The following is a 24,077-nucleotide window of genomic DNA, read 5'->3' as shown; positions in this document are numbered from 1 at the left end:
CCATAGTAACTCTCAAAACCCCACGTAAAAACAAATGTTAGTGGCGTACTTGATATAAACGATTCTGAAGGAAATTCTTAAGAATTTGTTTCCTGTACGTTGCTTTTATGTGGAAAACAAAATGCTAAACAAAGACTTATATAACACGCTCGGAGGTTTAAATAAATACGGATCTCGGATTATATCGCCGCTTCAAAAGTAATAGGGTTTGCTGATGTCCTTATTTTTGTATGTACAGTGAAGAGCAAAAATATGCATAGTGTCATATTTTCAACAATATTTCATCAATGGCAATAGTAAAATTAATTTTTAGCTTTTTGGAGTGGCCCATTGCTGAGCAAAAGCCTCCTGTTTATGGCTCTCGGTCCTGTGCAATCTTCTATTTCGGTTCCCGCCTTCTGGCGTCCAATAAGTGACTCGTTTTGTCTATCAATCAGGATGCTATTACTACTTCTTTTGTATTTAACCCTTTGAACGCCACGGTCGACTATACTCGACAAATCAGAACCTGCTCACGACGCTATATTTTTGTCGACATTTGCCGAGGAAAGCGTCGACCGTGGCGGTCAAAGGGTTGAAAGTTATTTCACAATCACTGCATAATTAACAATCAATGCAAAATATCGCTATTGAAAATGTGTACTCGTAGGCATATATTTTTGCTTTTGACTGTACTGACTGATGTTGAAGGGTATTTTTCTTTTAGTGTCTGCATTATGTGGTAAAGGATGTTATTTGAAATGTACGTCTTCCTCATGCTTTGTCGATGTTGAATTTTGTCTAACTCCCGTAGATTGACATGGTCTCTTTGCATAGTGGCAAGTTAAGTGAAGGTTTTCACTAACAATATTAACGGTATATTTTTGTAGTAAGTCTATCATTGTTTAGAGAATAATTACATTTAGTTCGAGGAAGGTTTCAAATCTTTTGTAGCGTATTATTTGCTATGTTGTATTGATGAGGTTGCCTTAACTCAAGTATTAACATTCCAACTGCCTCCGTGGCGAAGTGGTTTAGGTCACCACGCTGCGTCGGGATACGCATACCGTTGCGTCGGGAGGTCATGGGTTCGATTCCCACACGGAGCAATTATATGTGCGATCCACTAATAATTGTTTCGGGTCTGGTTGTGCTTCGTGTCCGTTGTTTGTATGCGTATGTAAGTGCGGGAGTTGTCTTAAAAAAAAGATGAAAGACGAAAAGAACGTTCAAGTAGCCGGTGGGTAATAAACCTCGATGCATGTAGTGTATCTATAGGATCGTATCTGAATAAAACACTAACAAAAATTTCCAAAATAATTTATTATCAAATAATAATAATATCAATAAAGATAAAAACAATATAATTAAATATATTATCATCAAACAGTTGCAATTGACTACAATGGCACTAACTATACATAAAAAATAATTAGGTGGTACTTTAACGTATGGTCGACCAGCAACCAAACTAGAAAAGTATATTTTAATATAGCAACAAGCTGCTTCAAAGATAAAAAATAAATACAAAAGCCACTATGCTGTACATTGTTTACCCCCTTAGTTGATAATGATAAACACGTTACGTCAAAGCATCAATGTATTGCATAGTGGCTATCAATTTGACGTACACTAGCTGTCAACTGAGATACGTGATAAGCCCGCTGTAAGGCCTGTTCCCATCTATCGCAGATGATTCAGTCAGTTATATACCAATTCCGCTCGGTTCGGCAATAATCGGCTTAGCCGGGCGGCAATACCGAATATGTGTAAATGAACCCGATCGGCACAAGCTGAACAAGTGAGTCGAGTCCATTTTGTTGTTCGATAAATATTGCCGAACCGAATATGTGTGTAGCAAACGTCACCTGCACTCCTTATCTACCATGTCTCTTGTATTTTTCAAAGACCTTTCGTCTTCTGCTTAGCGACTTGATGCTATAATAAGACATACTAATCCGGCCGTCAGCGCAAGAGTAACCTAATCCTGAAGAAGGCAGACAGAAATGGCATAAACTGTTTAGGCCGTTTTCTATTGAAATAGTAATGCAAAAACAAATTTTGCAACGCCATCCATAGCTGGCACAGCTTGCGTTGGACGCAAAATATATAAAAAACTAGCTTAATTACGCGAGCTCAAATAAGTGCCAGTGGGCGTAATCCTTACGATTTAGGCATGATTTTGAGGGGTTGAAAAATTGAGGGAGGCTGCTTTTGCGCTGACAGGCAAAAATAAACCGTGCATATGGTCTAATACTACCAACAGTATTAAGAAATTTGCGAGTACAATATGCATAATAAAAATGACTTTTGTCTGAAATAGTCAATGATATGGATTTTTCTTCAATAAAACTTTAACGAGGCTTAGCCACTAAACAATTGAGATAGTTTAACTTGACTTATAATAAATATAGTGACGATAATAATATTATTTGGATTTATGCTGTCTACAGCCTCTTACAGAAAAACTTTTGAACAAGAATCTACTAACAACATTATCTATATCAATGAAAATTAGCGCGGTCGTCCGTGTACCTGACAGTTAATTACGAGTACCAGCGATCGACTCCCGGGTTGGACAAAAACTGAATATTTGTTTTAGGCACTCGCCCCTTATTTGATACCAACAAAAAAACTAAACTGTGACGTCACTATGTCGTATTTATATTTATATTAAAACGTGTTTTTGCCATTTCATAAAAAGTAGCTGATTTGACTGGTAATCAAGTACCTTCTAAGAATTTGGTGAGTATGTATGAATCTACAGAATGTAGACTAGTTTCAGATTCTCGTTCCAAAGTTTTTCTTACTATATTAAGTTGGGTAACTATGCACTATGTTAGTGTACTTTATACTTAGCTGTCTTAGAGTTTGAAGTTCTTAGTACATACCCAGTTTTAAATTAAAGAGAAAAGTTATTTGGTGTAAATAACATATCAATAAGTAATGAAACAAATCTTCCTTAATCGTGTCATTAATTAGAATTTTCAGGATCAGTTTCACAACGTATGTATTAGATACATTATCAGGTAGAATTTATACAATTGTTACATCTGTTGTCACTTTATATAAGGTACCTTTTATGGACTGAAAAAGGGTCGGTCCTTTTACAAACAAAAAATATTACAGCGTAACTTGTTATTTGTTGAGAACCTATGATCTATAATCCAAGTTCCATCAGTTTTGACGGCCCTGTGTGTAAGATTCGCGGTCGAAATATTCATACAAAATTCAGAATTTAGTTCATGCTGATGTTTGATACAATTACTTTATTTATCAAACATCATCATTTGGACACACAGATCTATTAATTATAATCTTAATAAGTCTCTACTATGTTGCCAAACTATAGCAAATAGGTAATCTGACACTCATAAGCTGCGAAACTGGCCCTAAAACTTTTCGCATTAAGATTTTAAACTAACTATACCATACCTAAAGAAATATAATTTACACCAAATAACCCTAATATTCGATATAATTGCTACATTACAGTTATTTCAGTCAACTGTCTATGATGATCCGGCCATCAGTTTTGATGTTCAGTGGCGTATGTTTCTTGATGTACGCCGCTAGGAGCTTCTGATCGCGCCCGATGTCTTTAGCGTTCTGTTTGTTCACTTTGAACATCTGGAAGTAAAAATAATTTATGTTAAATTTTGTTTAAAATAACAGAGCTCATGATTGATTTTATATAGATTTTGTTTATGTATCGACTTTTTGTTTTATAATATCATCGAATAATGGCGTTTGATAGATGCTGTTAACGAATAAAAATTAGACGTCTCGCTCTGAGTCCACCACTCTACCCAAGTGCGATTTGAGGACTTTGCATTCCTCTTAGAATTCCTTAACCGTTAGTACAAGAATTATTTCTAACACACACATAAGTTGGGAAAGACAATTGGTACGATTGGCCTATACCCTAACCTCTCAACCACTTGTATAGTAGGTGAATGTTTAGATCACTTCGCTATCACTGTGGCTCTAGGAAAGTCCAATAAAATAGATTAAATATAACATTATTCTTATATATATTTACCGTGAACCCATCCCCTCCATCAGCCAAGTACGCAGGCGCGACCACCGCGTACACTTGTTCATCGTTGAGCGGCGTGTTGCTGCTGTCGACTGTCACTGACGTCACGCGCTCACCTTCCGGGAGACTTATGTTGTATGTCACGTGGAGACCTGGGGCAAGAGGTTACAGATGAATATCTAGTATATTAAACATATGTACAAGGAAAGCTTATATTTGTGTGGGCACTATACAGATAGAAGGGTGAGAAAAAGTGTATTAAACTTCAGTCGGTTCGACTTTAAGTTCAGCGATTTATAAAAATCGATGTAAAAAGTTGATTTTAGTAAAAAAATATACGTATATGGTACTTTTTTTTCTTGGTAGATATAACTTTTTTGCGTTTTCTATTTGCTATTACTGCTTTATTTCCGAAAAAAAATTATTGATGAATATAATTATCCTTGAATACGATTAATATTTCATGACAAATGTATAAACCTTCTGCTGCAATTATGTTTTTATTCCTTCTACCAAAGATAATTTCGTCAAAATATTCAATTTTCTCGCAGCATTTTAATTTAATACATATAAAAAATCTTACCAGCAACTTGCAACAACCAGGGTCCTTTAAACGGGTTAGTATCCCAGGCCTCAGACACGGACCTCTCCAGCGCCTCCCTCACGTACTTGCCTTCCAGATCGAACAGTTCCACTCTGTCGTTGAATGGTAGTAGCTCGAAGAGAGAGCCTTCGGTTATTTCTGCAAGTAAATAAATGACATTTGCTATGATATATGTGTGTCTATATCTTTAAGATAGTGTATGTGGTTAAGAGAGTTTGATGTCTGGTTCGAAAAAAGTGCATTTACTGTTCACAATAGCAAATTCACTTATTATTAATTTGAAAGAAGAATTTAAAACTTTTGATGTTCAATGATAACTCAATATTGGACTGAAGTATAGGCACGTAATAATATTGTACCAAAATAGTAGGGCCTCGAATTTAACGTATATTTTTTAAGATCTATTTAAATAAAAATGTCAATCAAACATTACACAGTTCAAATAACTATTTCAAATACGAAACAGCCATTTTTTTGTTCTATTATTATAACAAAGTTACGTGGTACTCACCTCCCTGCATGATTGAAGATTTGATGTTGCCACGTTGAATGAACGATAAGCACGGGCGGTCAGCTCCGGTTAATGTTGTGCCCTGTAACCATTGGTTCCGTATGTTAGTAAATATGACTGCTTCTGTGGCGCATTTGATAGTGTATGCGATTGCCGCGCAAGAGGTCTCGGGTTCGAATCTTGGGTCGGGCCAAATCTGAACTTTCTGTTCAAAAAATTGTCAGAGATTGCCTGAAGTTACGAAGTTGAGGTCGAAGATCTCCGTGCTTCGGAGAGCATAAAGCCGTCGGTCCTGCGCCTGATCTCTCACTGGTCGTGACGGTTATCCGTCCCACCGGGCTATGAGAGTGGAGGAATAGATAGTGTTCCTGTACACAGACTTGGACACTATAAACAAAGTCCTGCACAGTTGACTGGTTTCAATGAAACTGGTCGCCATTTCCGAAATTGGCCCGGACGACATTATCTAATATTAGTATAGATATAAAATTCTCGCGTCACAGTTCTCGTTGCCATACCCCTCCGAAACGGCTTGACCGATTCTCATGAAATTTTGTGAGCATATTGACTAGGTCTGAGAATCGGCCAACATCTATTTTTCATACACCTAAGTGATACATTTTTTTTTATATGGCAAAGCAGCGTTTGCCGGGTCAGCTAGTTATTACTTAAGCGTCCGTTTAAAAAGGAGTATTTCTTAGTTATCTTTAAAATACTTACATAATCAGCGAAAGCATCAACGAGCATATCTCCGAGGGTACATTCACCAAACACGCAGTCTTCGAACCTCATAGTGCGGGTTGTTTGTCCGACCGGTACGTTTTCAGCTGCGTGCACTAATTTAGCGTATGGAGCTAGTTTTTCTTTTATTTCAGGATCTGGAATATAAAACATGATTTTTTTTATTTTAAGTTATTCGTTTTACGTCTTGTTTCGTGATGACAGGAAATAAATAAAGATAACTATTTCCTAGGCTATGATTCTTTTGAAATAATTAATGTTTGCTGGCTATTAAGCCCGTGTAAAAAGATTTCAAGGGATAAAATGAGGGGAGGCGCTCATAACCAGTAGTGCTCACCGGTCGGTAAACGATCTGTGGGTTAAGCAACCGTTGGCGCGGTCATTCTATAGATGGGTGACCGCCTAGTGGTATTTGAACTGAGCGTCTCCGTGCTTCGGAGGGCACGTAAAATGTCGGTCCCGGTTGTTGTCAATTAAGATAACAGTCGCTAAGCCATGTCAAAGGCCTTTCGGCCGGCTTGAACAACTTTGACACAAGGTTGACCACTAACCATACGATACATAAATAGATAGATATGAGGGGTAAAGAGTCATTATGTTAGTCAGTATCCTATATGTGAAAGATTGTGAGGATGTATGTACATATGTTTATGAGTACCTCATGCAAAAACTACTGTAATTAAATACAAGTATTTATCTGGATTGGACTAACACAGGATACTTATTATACCGGGAATCTTTTACGACGCTATATTTTTTGCAACATTTGCCGACGAAAGCGTCGTGAGCACTTTCTGATCCGTCGAGTATAGCCGACCGTGGCGATCAAAGGGTTAAAGAAGTCGCAGGCAGAAGCTTGTAAAATATAAATTACCTTCAGGTATAGACCGGTCTAGGTACAAAGGTCCTCCTTCCCATTTCGCGTAGTCACCACGAAAGTCGAAGTACACACTCAAATTGCCCATGTATTTTGTGAAGGCAGATGCTTGAACTATCAAGACCTGAAAGTAAGAAAATTATGTGCTAATATCTTGATAGTACTATTCATTGCAATATAACAAATTTGATAATATGTTTTATTGATTCGTCTTTGTCGTGAAAACGGCTAATCTGATTTGGATACAATTTTGTAGAATGATAGATTATTTCCTGAAGAACAGGCATTTTAGATGCATTTGGATTTTTTCAGACGTAGTATAATAGCTATACGACGCCGTGTATTGCGTTTATATATATTGTATACTGTATTGCGATATTCTCGGGTTCGCTTTCCGGGTTACAAATAGTGTGACAGTGATTTTTGGGTTTTCATAAATGGTAAATGCGTTCGTGTCTACATCTCTTTGACCTGTAAGTTTAACAAGAGTAATAATACAATAAGAAAGATCAATTTACCTCATGTTTGCTATCGTGTGTATTCTCAATGAAGACAGGGTAAGGTCCAGCCACCTCCTCTCCGCTGGGCGCGGGGCCGTTCCACAGTAGCGAGTGAGTATGACCGCCCACTATTATATCTATGTACTCGCCTACGTCACGAGCGATCTCTCTGAAAAAAGCAACAGATAACTATATAATAAACGATTTTGAACTTAAGACCTAATCCCTCCCCCTCGTTTGAGAGGAGACCCTTGCCCAGGAGTAGGACAATAACGGGTTGGTTGTTTGTCCTATGTGTAATTCATTTCTATTGATATCAATCTATTTTTTTTTATATATTTACTAGCAGGGTTTTGAGCCAACAAAAGGCTATATCGGCCTCACAGGGAAGTTCAAACATATCCATACCCATCTCCTAAATATATTATCCGTATACTACTCAAACAATTTTCCTGTATAATTTAAAAAGCATTAGGGTGATATAATAATTGCGTTTTCGAGAAATCAAATCGACCTTACAATAAACATCAATAACTCGTTAATATGCTTTAACGACAATAAAATATAATATAGTTTGTCGTTAAAGCGTAATCAATAGTACCTAATCATACATCACTATAAATTTCCTTAGAACCCACTATATCTATACAAACCTACATAATATCCTTCTATGTCATTGTAATATTCAACTATTCATAATCTATACTACTTAATATTATAAAGCTGAAGAGTTTGTTTGTTTGTTTGAACGCGCTATTCTCAGGAACTACTGGTCCGATTTGAAAAATTCTTTCAGTGTTAGACAGTCCATTTATTGAGGAATATAGGCTATATAATAATCATCACGCTACTACCAATAGGAGCAGAGTACCAGTGAAAAATGTTACAAAAACAGGGAAAATTTTGACCCATTCTCTCTTATGTGACGCAAGCAAAGTTGCGCGGGTCAGCTAGCACATTATATTTATCAGAGCTTTTTCCCCATAGGGGTCGGTAGAGTCCAATGAACGCCACTTCTTGTAATCCTTACAAACTTCTCTTGCTTCATTCCCATCCATAAATTTTGTCATAGGTACAGAACCGCCGGTTACGAGTAATATGTATCTGCCTATTAGCAATATTATATAATGTGTACGTATTTTTACACGTAATGCAAAATTGCTAGCAGGCAGAGAATTTTAAACTTTACGATACAAATAAATATCAATCAGAGAGCAAATAATGTATCGTAAAACTTAAAATTTTCATCTTGTTTAAGACCCGTTTACCAATTTGTATGAAATATTAGATTTCCGTGAAAACGTAACATACAGAATTATATTCGTATTCATAATATTATCCTTTATTGTTATGACATTCTTATCATACAGTTTCAATTAGTTTCAATGAAATGTTTACGCATGTAACCTAGAGCAGAGCTATTTATAGGGTCTCTGAGAAACTTGTTCAATTAATGTAGGCAAGAGCATAGATAAGGAATAAATGAGTCAAAGGTACATGATGCTTGTTACTGTTAATAAGGATGATGTTATTATTTTCGTCTGGTTTGGATATAAAAATTATTGGATACGTATTTTTCTTTAATTTTTGTTTACTGTCTCAAATACTCCTCCCGAACGAGGAAGGGGTCAGGCCTTGAGTCTACCACAGTGGCCAAGTGCGGGTTGAGGACTTTACTAGGCCTAATAAAATGTATTTAACAATGTTGTACGCATACCATTAGAGTGAGTGATTATTGCTGTAACGATGGAGGAAAACATCGCGAAGAAACCTTGCAGGAGTAGAAATGTGTTTAATACATTTTTTGGGGGCATGTTAAGTCCCCAACCCGCACTTGGCCCTCGTGGTGGATTCAAGGCTTAATCCCCCCTCGTTTGGAAAGAAACCCTTGCCCAGCAGTGGGACAGTATGGGTTAAAAAAATCCTACTAATGTTTCTCTTCATTACATTTAATAATGATGTATGAAAACAATGATATCGCAAAAACTCATTATATTTTATTACCTTTGTTGTGTTAATTAACTTTGTAGTTATTGACGCAAGACAAATTTTACGACTATTTGTTCAGTCGTTTTGAAGCCGCAAATTATCATGTTTGTTTATTCATTTTACAGGTAATCTACATGAATAAAGTGATGACTTTTTTTACAAATGCTGCGAATAATACGAGTATTTTACAAAGAGAATGATAATCGAACGCTTTGGTTGCTAAGCATTTTGTATTCTTCGTGGAGTTAAACTATAAATGCTTACAAAGTCCCCAACCCACAATTGGTCAGCATTGACTGGACTGAAGGTCTAAACACTTCCTCGTTCTGAGACGACTTTCGGAGCTTCGGAGACTCTCGCCGAGTTGAAAAAGATAATTATATAAGAGGCAAAATATTACGTTAGTGGTATGGAAGCCCCCCAAACTATTTCATTTTATTTTGTTTTTTAGTATTCGTTGTTCTAGCAGCAACAGAAATACATCATATGTGAAAATATCAACTGTCTTACTTTCACTGTTTATGAGATACAGCCTGCTTAAAGACAGAGAAGTCTCAGTAATAGGATCCTGTTTTAACCCTTTAGGTACGACACCCTAAAACAGGTTATCAAATTCGAAACCACAAGTTCCCATTAGATCTAATTACGAAATTATTTACAATAATATTAGCACGTTAACCAAGTGTATAAACAATCTCATAATAGCACGTTATTTGTAAATAGCATCTTGTTAGAACAATGCATTCTCACGATACAGAGTAGATAAGATCTTCACGTTGTTTCAATTAATATGATGCTATATGTACTGCTAGATTGTTATCTAGGTAGGAACAACTTTGTTAGACTAGTATCTCTTTGTAAGCATATAATATACCTACTAACTTCTGCTAGCGGGTCGCTTGAGTAGATTTTCTAGGGTAAAATGTGTCCAGGTTATAAACTATCTGTGTAAGTATTAAAATTTATTTAATTTCGTTCAGTAGTTTTTTGCGTAAAAGAGTGTTTGTTACTCTCGCGCGGAGTAGTGAGTGTATGATAAGTCTAATTAAAGTTTTCTACAATGTGGATTTACGGCAAAAATAGCTTTGTTTTTAACGAATTCGACCGAATTTCGAACCCTTAGCCACCACGAGTATTTTATGTGACAAGAGCGTAAATATAATATGAGGGTGTTAACTGTATATAAGTTTTCCAATATTTATTCGAATGGCCGGAGATGACCCCAGAGCTGTACTGAAATACAATAATTTGAGCGTTTGTAAAATCAACTATAATATCCTAATTGTCTAAAAGAGGTGGGTGATTTTCATCGATGAAAATTCATAGGCATCGGGTTAATTTCTAAGTCATTTTTTTCCCCGCACTAAGAATTGCTCTAGTGTCGCGGAGACTTTTACAAACATACAAACAACGGACACAAAGTAAAACCAGACCTGAAACATTTATTTGTGGGTCGATCATTCAGTACTTACTTGTCCATATCGAGTCCACAATGCGAGAGCAGTATGATGATGTCCACGCCTTGTTCGTACAGCGCCTGCGCCTCCCTGCGCGCCGCCGCCTTGGGGTCAGTGAACTTTACCTTGCCGGGAGACGATAGCCGCTGAAAATGTAGGTTTTATTTAGTACTTTATCTAGGCTAGTGAACGAATATAGTATGTGTAAGGTATTGGATTTGGATGCTGGACTGGCGCTTATAGCCAGTTGCGCTCACGGCAAAGCAAATAATCTATGCTTTAAGCAATGTTTTGCTTCGATTGGTAGCTTACTAGTCTGAACAGAAAGTCTCCATGTTTCGGAGGGCACGTTACAAGTCCCGGTTGTTGTCAATCCAAATTAAGAAACAGATGTTAAGGTTTTCTTTATAGAAAATCTCTATGGCTGCCTAATAAATAGTGCTAGGATATAAAATGGGCCTTATGACGTCCCAGAAGACATAATAGTGGCTTATCTCCTTTTTAACTGATAATCTCAAATGCTTATTTTTTGTTTCTCAAAGTGTTAGTAGTTACATGGTTGGTAGCCACTGGTATTCAAGCCATCAGCCAGAATGATCAACCTTTTTATCATTTTCATGAGTCTTAATAAAAAGGTATTTTCATTCCCTATGAGAACATATTTTTAAGACCATTTTCCCAGACGTTGTATTTAAAACACCGTATTATTAGAAAATTACTTACTTCTTACAAAGGTTTAATTTAAAAGGTATCGCATAAAAGACAGGTACTTAGGTATCTATTAAAATAAACGTTCTGATTACAAAACAATTTGAATACAACTCCAAGTCGGTTTTATCTGTAAATATGGAAATACAATGTAACATTCCATTTAAAAGAAGTAATTACTTTACTCATTGCGGTGTATTATCTCAACAGTGTTGCCAACCCCGGGTATTTCTCCCTAAATGTAGGGAGTTATTCGGTTGTATCTTGTATTGTTACCTTTACTCATTTTTTGCGTTTAGGTAAAATTGAAGAAATGTCTTGACAAATTAAGGTAGATATTTCACGATAATGTGCTGCCAATTAATGGAATATATTACCGAATTTTGCGGAAAAATTATTGACGTCATCTTTAGTAACTTTTCGGGGTTGATTTTATTATAAATATGGACATTTCTCGGAGGGTATATTAAAGTTTAAATAGTAACACTAGTTATCAGTACGTTCCCTATCTTATCTTTAAAGAGTAACATCAATAAAACAAAACCGAAACGTGTATCATTCAATTATCACTATCTGTTCATGCGTGTCGAATCTTCCTACTTAGTACTTATTACCTTATCTACCTGATATACATTGAACAATACTACTGATAACTGATAATAATATACATAATTCATGAAATTGAAATAAGTGTTTAATCAGTTGGTATTTTACTGCCAAACCATGTTTTTTTGGCAGAATGAAGAAGCGGAAATGAGCAGGTTGGTAGCTTAAACACCTCTTCAAGGGTAAAAAAACTATAAAGTACTCGGTTTAGAAACGTTTTTTCACGATGTTTTATTTCACTTAGTATCTCCTTATACAAATGCGTGTATGGTATGTTTTTACGAAAAATACGCTGAACTGATTTTATTCTACATACATTCATTTACCTTATAGAGCATTTTTCTTTATTCATCTGTAACTTAATTCAACCCAAACTAATAACCGCGACAGGATTTAAAAAAGAGTATGTGCCTTTATTTGTCGCTTCGCATGTAAGTAGCCGAACCGCTTCAAATATATTTCGGCAGACAGTAAATGTTATAATCATTAGCTTGCAATACAAAAATAGGTAGTAAACTTACCGCCGTATCAGGCGTAATCAACCCAATAAGTCCAATCTTGCGCCCCTTCCTCTTTATGACTGTAGACGGCTTGTACAACCCCTGCAGTGAGGGAACCTCACTTGTATCCATATTAGCGGCTATGACTGGTGCCTTTAATGCAGATAAGTATGGCGCCAGGCCTTCTGGACCGTCGTCGAATTCGTGGTTGCCTATTGCCTGGAGAAGATTGGAGTCATTAATACCTGGCTAACTTAGATCTAAATATTTATAAGTCAAAGGTAACTGACTGACATATTGATCTATCAACGCACAGCCCAAACCACTGGACGGATCGGGCTGAAATTTGGCATGCAGGTAGAATGGTAGATGTTATGACGTAGGCATCCGCTATTAGGGGATGAGGTTTGTATGAAAATTCTGTCTTAAGTCATAAACCGCGCGGATGAAGACGCAGGCAAAAGCTAGTAGATACATGAAATTGTTATACCGAGGGTCTTGTGATAAAGGTAAAATACATAGTAAACACCTGAAATAACTACACAAGTGTGAAGGCCACAAAAAGTTAGGCCTTCGTACGGTCACTAGTTGGTATGGAATAACTTGATAGTACCTATCTATTGATTTCAATCATGGAAAATCTCCACGTTTGAAAAATCTTATCATACAGGACTTTCGTACAGATAGTTTTCTTTTCTTTTTTTTATTTTACACCATACAAGTTTTTTGACTACAGGTCTATCGATGTAACGAACATTTGACTGAAAAATTTATCCATACGCAGAATGCGGATGGATTTTTTTGTAAATAGTCTTAAAAGTAATTAATAACTAGGTATTAAGGATAACAAAAAATCATGGCAACTAATGGTAACCTCATACAAAAACTTTGACGCCAACTTACATGAGCATCATGAGGAATCAAATTCATGAACTCTTGCGTAATATTCCACTTCAGCAGCGTATACCAATAGGTTCCCTGGAAGCTGTCTCCTGCGTTCAAGACAACGGCTTCCGGCTTCTCTTGCAAGAGTGTGTGGATCTCCTGGTACAGGCGAGGGAAGCCGCCAATGCAGGAGTTGTTGTTGTAGCGGCATGTCGGGGTGTCCACTGAGGTTTCTTCGAACCTGGAAAGAAGGAAATATGTAAGATTTTCCCGTTTCTGATCCTTAGAAGGAAATGAGAACTTTCTATCTTAGAAGCTTTGAACGAAGAGTCGGCTAGACTTAGATTATGCATTTTAATGTTCGCAAAAGGTTGGATCTTCTTATCGTATGGTTAGTGGTCCACCCAGTGTCAAAGTTGTTCAAGCCGCCCGAAAGGCGTTTGACATGGCTTAATAACTGTTATCTTAATTAACAACAACCGGGACCGACTATTTACGTGCCCTCCGAAACACGGAGACGCTCAGTTCAAATATCACTATGCAGTCACCCATCTATAGAATGACCGTTTCAGTGGGTAACGCATACCAATAAAAGTATTTTTTAAAAGGTAGCAAGTTGTTATGAGATGTATCTTAATTATATCTTTATTTAGTAACTCTTCGCTCTTAAAGTCGATTTTTTATACCTTTTTCCTTTATATTGTTACGAGAATTTCATTAAAACTGAACTAGTTGATTCTATTTTCACAAAAGGCTCGTAAAAAGCAAGAACGGCGATCGATTTCTTTGCGTGTTGAAGGAAGAAATCAATAACTTTGCAGACTACTGACATATTGCAAATATGATGCAATAAGATGTTTACTATTGTTTACAAATTAATCGGTAATGACGTCTTCTTGTAATAAGATTACCGAGTATTTTAATAACAAACTTCATGAGTTGTCAGAATTCATTAATCTACTTGTTGTTTATTTGATTGACAATTTAATTATCATCCTTGGTTTTTATTAATCATTGTTATTGTCGCTATAAAAATATTATTGTTTTTTAGTTTTAACTATCTGTTCTACGCGTTAATTTCAGAAGCGCTATTCTCTACAATAAATTGGAACCATCGAGTATAGAGAGTTAGACATTTAAAATTTTCTGCCAAAATAGTTGCTACGACGGCCACTAGAGGCAGTGATCAGATTTTCATACAATATTTATCGATAGCTAATCGGTTGTCGATATTCGATATAGTAGAGAAGGTTCAGTTACCTTGCATTATGTATTTACTTCTGAGAGTAAGATTCCAAATCAATATAGATTCGGCTGTTTCGTGTGTAAGCGGGACAAACACAGTATTATTATCAACTAATTATTTTCATGAAATTTTATAAGGAGGTACCTAATTAAAGAAATTACAAATTCAGGCTACTTATTTTTTTCCAAAAGCGACCTTAAAGGAGTTGAAATAAGGTAGGTAGGTATGAAACTTTTGAACGCTAGCGGAACCACGTGTTCAACCAGTATTATGTATGTCCCAGTTTATTTAAACGGGTACATTATATAACGCTCTTGCTATTAGTACTATTAGCTACGGTTTGCAATTTTCGTTCTAACAAATTGATTTGCGCCGTGAAAGTGTGAAAGAGTGGATCACATTGTAATAGTAGGATAACACATTTAATGTATAGCAGCATATTAGACGACTAGTTTTTTCACGTGACTTCGTACGATTGTGTACTAGATGTACATGATACTCGATACTTCAGATATTAGGTTAAAATGTGTATTATATGATCCTTAGTAACACCAAAAGATTGACGTTTAAGGTTAAGGTAATGTAAAATTTAAGGTTTCCACCTTAAATTTTAAGTCATACATCGATCATTGTAACATAGTTAGGTTCACGACTTCTCGACGGCAATTTCAAAGACAATACTTAGAAGAAGCCTATTAAAGTTATTTTATTTCAACGCTGTCAATGGGTTTCGGATCAAACATTTGTGGCATGTCGGTTACATCACAGATATGATAATTCTAACAATTGTTATATCAATCTTCAAAACGTGCCATTTCACTATGAAGAGTAAGATTACGTATTCTTATCGTGAATTGACATGTTCTCAATGCTATCTCAAGATTTCAAGTATCAAGGTAGAACGTTGACAGTTCGTCATATCCTCAATTTCAACACCCACGAGGCTATAAACTTGATATTATTCCTTGTTCCGTGTTGGAACACGCTTCTTGATACTTTATTAAGACAATCATTGCTAACTCCAATCACAGGACAGTGTACGATTTTCGTTTTTCTTGTTTTTTTCTTGTCCTTTCGTTAAGGTACAGGTGAGGCTCTGAACACCTAAAATTTGAATCATTTTAACTCTAATAAATGACAAAGCAATAGAGTATTTAAATACCAGTCAAATCAGCTAGTCTTAGGTATAGTGACGTCACAGTTTCGTATTTTCGTTAATATTGATTAATTACAAACAAACTAATAATTGAGTACTATTTCAACATTATTGACGAAAAACACATAGCCTGACCATTTTAGATGAACTATTTACGAGTACAAGTTTAATATTTTTTTGTTAACCCAGGTACAATCCTGAAACACAAAGGTCACCGACCTTCAGGCTGGCCGAGATATAATTGCAAAAAAAACAGTCTGGTCGACCCAAGCTAAGTATCCGTGGTCTTATCTTCTACATAATTATAATTTAGTGATACCCGAATTGCACACGATAGAAACTGCACGGGTCAGCTAAAAGATAACAATTTACATAATATCATGCATGACATTTATTTTATAATCAGAGAGAATGGTAACAAGGTCGAGTTTATACAAAGTTGTACGATTTATTTTGGTATTAACGTATTACAGACATACATACATATCACGCCTTTTATACCCTATGCTTCACTACCACTGTACACTGTATAAAACACACCTTTTTCTTTTTTTTTTCGTAAGGAAAATGCATTACTGCCTGTCCCACTCCAGGGAGAAAGCGGCGGTCTGTCGGGCTCTCCCGTCGGCTAGTTTCAATTTGGGCATACCGACTAAAAACCTGACGGTGTTCCTTCAACAGTCACCATAAAGTGACCAGGACGCGGTACCTCCAATTGGATCCACTTGTATGAAGCACACCTACATTTCACCTTTAACAATGTTAAATAAGAAAATACCAATAGTACTGTGCCCGTCCCAGGAATCAAACCCGTGTTGGTCTCCAACAGCCGGATACAATACCAAACTCACGACAGAGGCAGTCTAATAAAATTATGTATTCCATTATTATCTTAAGTTTAGTAATAATTTGCATAAATTGTCGTCAAGTGCATCTTTTTTATTTGTTGTCAAACAGGTATCGAATGTAGTCCAAGGTCTATACTACTATATGTATTGCTGATTTAATAACTAATGCTGATAGTGAACTTTATGTGACGCAAGTGAATGGCCACTCGATTGTGCGGTAATAGTAGACTTTGACGTTAATATGGGTTGTAGAAGCCAAATATGAGTGGAATACGAGTAAAGCACGATTTGAGCATAAATTTCTTTCAGTCCACACTTCATTTTCTTTTTTATTTCTTTAAAAAGACTACTCCTGCAATGAGAATTGCTCTTGTGTTACGGGGACTTTTACAAACATACAAAACAACGGACACAAAGTACAACCAGACCCGAAACAATTATTTGTGGATCGCACAAATAATTGTTCCTTGTGGGAATCGAACCCACGACCTCCAGACGCAATGGTAGCGGCGTGGTGACCTAAACCACTGGGCCACGGAGGCAGCCAAACACTACACGAATTTTGTTCGGCTTGAGCTCTGATCATGCTCGGCTTCTTTAGCGAGGACCCTTTACAAATCTTACACAAGGACAAGATTTCAAGAGCTCAAATCCCAATTATTTTACTACAAAAGCCTGGCAAGTGGATTCCACTGAAGTATACTATTCAAATCAAATCAAATAATTTATCTGCTTAAATATGGTGTACATGTTCCGTTACTTGTGCCTTCTGTTAGTTTTACCAGCTGTTCCACGCACATCAGGCTACGCTATAATATTATACAGCCAACGGATCTATCAAGTCGGATCAACAAATAAGCCATAATAACAAATAATACCTGTAGGCAGAAAAATGTTACGTGCCTACGATTTTTTGTGAATGCCATGTCCACTGCTAGGCAAGGGTCTCCTATCGTAATAATTGGCTACAGAAAAGTTATTCTATCGTCTCTATGATTATTTGTCCTTCCTCAAAGCATTAAATGTGGCTAATTAATTAACGATTTTAATAGATATACGTACTAAAGAAGCATTTAATACTGCGGTTACTTATCTAAAGTTTTACGAGTAGATGACCACAAGCTCTTTTATTAATTGTTTACGGTAAGTGCTATCAACATAACGGATCACTATTATATTATATGACGTTATGTTACCGCTATTACATAGGTACATGAGAGACATACGATCGATATTGTACGTAGAAATACATTCTCTCTTGTTTGGTCGTATTGATCTTCAATGCTGGACGAGACAGGTTTATTTTAGCAGCTTTCATGGTTAAATCAGGTGGTTTAACATTTTAATGTTTGTATGAGTATCAAAAACGATTATAAAATTAATCTATTAGTTTATTTTATATATCGAGATAGATGGTGAAAATAATCTTTTTCCAAAAATTACATGTAAGTGGCAATATAAGAAGTTTGTCCGTTATATTTTGACGAATAATGTAATAAACAGCTAAACTGATTTAAATGGCGTTTAGCAGATTTTTTTATATTCGGTGGTCATTTTATCCATTACGAGCCGGAAATAAAAGTTTGTTTTTCAAACATACATTGAAAACACACAATTTACTTACTTATTTAAATAAACAGTTTTTTAGTTGTCTTCGAAAACCGTGCAGTCTGGTTGAAGCTATTTCAAAGAGCGGGTGTTATCTGCATGCTTAAATTGAGATGAATTACACTCACTTTTATTCACTATATCTACCTACCTAGTTGTATTTAGGTACATTTCATTACGTAGTAAGTGAAAGTTTACCATACAAGTTTGCTAAAAAGTACTTAGACAAACATCATTGAATTTATCGCTAGTATTCAATAATGGGGATCTTATGTCGAGGTAAAGAAAAAGATTGGTCAGTAACTTGCATGAAGGTAAACGCTTTTCTTGACTTGGACACTATTCTTGACTTGGCTTGAAAGAAAAGAAACAGGGACAGAGTGAGTGACCTTAGAACAACATTGGCAGTACAGGACTCAGGAAAAATATCAGTCACACAGCCAGATCACTAAGTTATAATAAGTCTGACAATAGAAAAATCATTTCTTAACGGATTTCCTTGCTGGTAGCTTTTTTATATATAGGTACCTACTTACGAAACATCATACGCTGTTACCTGTAAACCTTTTGACCAAATTATGTTTTAGTTACGTTTTTCCCAGTAGGTATATGAGTACCAATAAATAGTGGTTAAACACGTAAAAGTCAAAGGTTTCTGCCCTGAATATGATCGTGTGTGGGCACACTATATACCTTCACGTTTAATTGTCTTAATACATGAACATTATAAGTAGGTGGTATAGGGCTATTTAAATTTAGGTCACACATGTTACGGCTATTACGGGTGATGTCGTGACAATAATAATATCGTATAAGGAAAACCTTCGAACGAACAAATTCACAAACAATGCAGGATAAAGACCTATATGTCATCGCTGATTCAGTCAGCCTGTGACCACGGCTAGTGTAAACTGCGCCGAAATCTCAAACATTCCAGGTAAAATGCGTATATTAGTCTAGTCTTTCTTCCAACTATGTTGGAGTCGGCTTCCAGTCTCACCAGATGCAGCTGAGTACCAGTATTTTACATGGAGCGAGTGTCTGTTGGACCTACACAACCCAGTTACCTGTATTATACACCTAAGCTCTCGGTAAGACTGATTGACCGACTTTCAAGCTTCTGACTACTGGTAATGACTGTCAAAGATCTCAGAAAATGTCAGTCGGCTTTCTGAAACACGTAGGAACTAGCTATGTATAATATAGTCACTCACAGAACAACCTCGCTAAGCGTAGCTCAGAAGAGATCTATCAGTCTGCACTGCTGTTGTTTCTTAGCAACGAGCTCCTCCAAGTAAAATGTGTATTCGTGTTAAATCTTAGGTATATTCTATTAAATATAATACAAGTAAACATTTATATAATTGATTTTTATACCTTCGTATCTAATAATAACATTGATATCAAAAGAATTTTATTATGAAAACAATGTTTAATCCGTCACACTGAATAATTTTATACAAAAGTAAGTACCTACGAACTCCTTAGTTTGATTCATTGATTTTGAAATACACGTACATAGATATAGTCCAACAACTAATTCAAGAGCCTTGCAATGCAAGAATTTACTAAAATATAATTAAGATTATCCCAACCCGCAGTTAGATGACTGAAGGCCCAACTCCTTCCTCATTACGGGAGGAGACCCTTGCCCAGTAGTGGGACATTAATGGGTAATTTCTATTTTTACTTTATTTATAATTGATATTATAGTGTATGTCGAAAAGAAGCAGGCGTAGCAATGAGTGACGATATTTTGTTTATCGATCGATTATCTGTCCGCCATAAAATTTTGAACAACAGTCAACTATCATGACCATGATAAATTAATAACTTTATTATTCGCTGGCAGGTCAACAAACGACCTTTCGTAACTGCACTTGAATTAAACCTTCATGACTAACTAAGGTTGCCAATCGTCGGGTTTCTTAAAATTTGTTCCAGTAGAAAGTAGAGGATGTCTGAAAAGCGAATGGGCGAGTTTTTTGTCAAAATTTTGTGCTGTTACGTCTAAAAATTTAAAACCCAGGGCCTAATAGTGATTTGGCACTCATCTGTAGGTACTATACATAACCAAAAGTCACCTTTTTAAATAAGCCAAATCCCGCATTGTGTACCTACTAATTTTATAGGTATTGCTTATGTCTCAGATGCCTCTAGTAAAGGTTTCAAAATTCGAGAAAATCTCAATTTTTGCTCTACGTCAGCCTAGCCTTTCTTCCAACTGTATTGGAGTCGGCTTCCATTCTCACCTGATGCAGCTGGACACAAGTATTTTACATGGAGCGACTGCATCCCCGACTTCCACAACCCAGTTACCTGGTTATAACAGGATACCCTTCGGTAAGTATAAGATGGTCACCTATCCACAGAACAACCTCGGCAGGCGTAGCTTAACCTCAGACATCAGTCCGCGCGGCTGTTGTTAATCCTCTTAGCCTAACAATTATTGCTATATTGCAGATTTTAATTTGAATAAAGGCAGCCCTATGTATAACCGACATCTATCTATCATTCTGTCGGTATAACTGTTACGTAAATGGCTTGCAATTCGCTTCATCCCGAGATAGCTATTGTATCTGCAGTGTGTTGATTAAATAATCATCTGGTGTCTGTAGGTAGCGTGATCCTAACGTGAGTTTATCGGAGAACATACCTACGAATAGGGTTGCCATCTCTAAAATGGAAACCAGCCAAGACGCGTGAAAACCCCGGATTTAAGAGTCCGAAAGCCGGGCATGTCAACAAGAAGAGCAACCGCGACGGAAGTCCAGGAGTGGGGGAACGGTGAATATACTTGGTTCGTCGATTGATCGTGGTGTGCGAGCATAGAGCGTGTCTCGCGGGCGGGCCAAATTTTTGTTATTTATTATTTTTTTAAAACCCGGTCTACAAATGAAATCTTCCCCAGACGCTCCCCGGATGCCCCCTAAACTAGGACAAATCCGGGGAAACCCGGACGGATGGCAATCCTACCTACGAATAACTTATCCCTGGTTTCTGAGGTACATTTAGCGGTAGTTTATCTATTCAATAGCGTTTAAACTTATATAAAAACGCTATTAAATAGGTAAACTACCGCTAAATGTACCTCAGAAATCGGGGGTTAGTAGGGAGTCCTGTATGAAAGGTTTAGAGCTCTTGAGGTACCTATACGAAGTTCAGAATGACGATGATGATGTTCCGTGTCACAGTGGTTAGGATCCACGCCGCTACCATTGCGTCGGGAAGTCGTAGGTTCGATTCCTATACGGAACAATTACATGTGCGATCCACAAATAATTGTTTCGGATCTGGTTTGACTTTGTGTCCGTTGTTTTTATGTATGTAAAAGTCCCCGCGAAACAAGAGGAATGAATAGGACGGTGTCGTCTTAAAAAAAAATGGACATCAGTGTTCCACAGGCTTCTGTTCGGTGGCCTGTTTGATATACCTACCTACCTAGTTTATTTTGGAAACATAATGCCTAATAATTTTGTAATTCACATAAATCGTGCATGCTAAGACTCTCTAATAAGTTGTCAGACTATAAGTGGTATTTTTTAAAAGATCGTGATTTTGAATCGAGTTCAAGTTCAATAGTAGTAATCAAATAATGAGTTTTGCGATCCAGTTATTGATTTTCGTCCTTGCTAGGTAGGTATTTCTGATTAAACCTCGGCGTAATTGAAAAAAACCTTTATGAATGATAGACATTTGTATGTCAAATTGTGCGGATTAGTTCAGTTTAGCAATAAATCGTGTAGGTAGTTAGGTAGGTACCTACATAATATGAAATAAAATTTATTTCTAACCCTTCATGCTAATTACTCTCCAACTGACGTTTTTTTTACAGGATTGACGTTTATAAACCTGATTTTATCGTTAATCAATTGATTAGTGCAACTGATTTGTTTTCCCCAAAATTAGTAGAAAAATGTTAACATAAAGATAAATAAATCGAATCTTGGTTGGTCGATTTTTGCTTCCATAACATAATGCCTATAATAAGTATAAGTTAGAAAAGCACCTACCAAAATAGAATTTAAAATCTTTAATGCCTCCTTGTTCAAAAGCTACCTAAGACATGGGCATCATGCTGCTTGTTACTTGCGATCCGTAAAGGAAATTGCTTATGTAGGTAGGTACCTACCTAGTAGTCAAGGTATCTTTAAATCGGGCGCTTTTCCTCTGGATGGCTGAAACTGAAAGACTACATCTCTGTAAAAATCTCTGAGAATTGTTGTTATAAAGGTCATCGGTTCTAATCTACTAAAGAGGGGTCAGTAACCCCTTACGCCCTTCTGAAATCTGTCTACCTATGAATAATAAAAAACGCAATTAAAAGCTGAAGCCTTGTTTGATGATGAACGAGGAAAATAAATAAACAATAGATTTATCTGTTTCTTGTAATATTATTATTCAACATTATCTCTATAATCCCTCCGAAATTAATTACACACAGTTTTTTAAATATAGGTCGTACCTATTTCAAATATGATAATAAACTCTTTGTTTCAATGACAATATTCACAATGACATTGGTAATAAAAATAACCAATCATATTAATTAATTTTTCGCCGTGCAGTAATTTAGCAGACAAAAATGATCTTAAAATGTACGACAAAAGCTTACCTTGCATGAAAATCATTGTAATGGATGATATCAAGCTTGTACAATCCCTCGAAAGGTAACGCAAATCCACTAATATATCCCACAAGAGACAAACAACACAATAAAAACAACATTTTGTATCAAATATTCGAGTTACACTATTATTTAAATAAAATTTATCACATTATGGGCGCGCGCGGTCCCAACAGCAAGTGAGCGGTGACTGACGTTCGGCGCGCCAAATCGCCTCGGCCGAATCGTGAGCCCGCGAACCAAAACAATTCGCGCGCGAAATGAAATTGACGGATTTGATTGACTGATTAAGGGAGTGGTGTTATTGCAAATTACTCCATATTGATGTAATTTACTGAGTTTATTGAGTAATATTTCTTATATTATCCAGTGCAACAGGTTTCATAACATACGCATGGACTTACGAGTGTCGTAAGTTGTAAAATCGATCGCTTGACGCCAACGCCTTTCAACTGAATCTCTGGAAATCTACCTGCCTAGCTAGAACTAGGAGGAGGCAGTTTTCCTTTGTAGCTTAGGATCGTTTAGAATATTCCTATTTTTTACCTACCTAATAGGTGTAGGTAGTTGAATTTTTGGACAGCAATTACTAGGTAAACTATTTAACTACCTATTTATTTTGCTGTCTAAAAAAAATAATTAACCGAACAACAAAACACGACTCGATTCGAGAATCCTGCAATTTGCTGATCACACATACATTTGCCGCGTTTCCAATGCCTTTTCGTTCACAAACTATCCTATCAGTAAACACTTCTACAATAATGTAACATTAAAAAATGTAGCCAACATCTAATTTACTACGATGTCACGAACATGAAATAAAAAGGCACCTTGAATCTGAACTCATTAACTTAACGACCAGTAGCGCAGAACGGAGTAAAGAAAACTATTGATTTTAAGTTTGTAGGCACTTCAATGTCGTCACGCGCTGGTAAATTGGTGTAAGTACGTATAATACTTAAAAACTACTGCAATATGGTGCAATGTTTTAAGGTGGACGTCAAACTATTACCATTGCACCGAGCTCTAATGCCAAACGGTCCGACTTTTTTTAAAGAGCGTGATACCTAAATTGATTGGTTTTTTGACTCCTAATAGCCATTCTGTATAAACTATCGTTGCTAAGAGATAGGCGAATTTTATTATAATTTTTCAGAAAACAAGCATTCCCTGCAGCGATTTCAATTACTGGA

The 24,077-nt window shown here is 36.4% G+C and overlaps 1 protein-coding gene across 1 annotated transcript; it reads right to left on the bottom strand.

The window, feature by feature from the left end:
* Positions 1-1,283: 1,283 nt before the first annotated feature.
* Positions 1,284-23,090, bottom strand: LOC142981626 (apyrase-like). Its single transcript, XM_076127660.1, has 11 exons — positions 22,870-23,090; positions 13,415-13,637; positions 12,533-12,730; positions 10,713-10,843; positions 7,270-7,420; positions 6,749-6,875; positions 5,854-6,011; positions 5,134-5,215; positions 4,602-4,760; positions 4,022-4,170; positions 1,284-3,609 (listed from the first exon to the last, which is right to left on the bottom strand). Exons 1-11 carry the CDS (start codon positions 22,980-22,982, stop codon positions 3,484-3,486), a joined length of 1,617 nt encoding a protein of 538 aa, XP_075983775.1. The 5' UTR covers positions 22,983-23,090; the 3' UTR covers positions 1,284-3,483.
* Positions 23,091-24,077: the final 987 nt, after the last annotated feature.

This window comes from Anticarsia gemmatalis, chromosome 20 (assembly GCF_050436995.1).
Source record: "Anticarsia gemmatalis isolate Benzon Research Colony breed Stoneville strain chromosome 20, ilAntGemm2 primary, whole genome shotgun sequence".
Classification (NCBI taxonomy): domain Eukaryota; kingdom Metazoa; phylum Arthropoda; class Insecta; order Lepidoptera; family Erebidae; genus Anticarsia; species Anticarsia gemmatalis.
The sequence above is the reverse complement of the archived record's forward strand: the minus strand, read 5'-3'. Positions and strand labels throughout refer to the sequence as shown.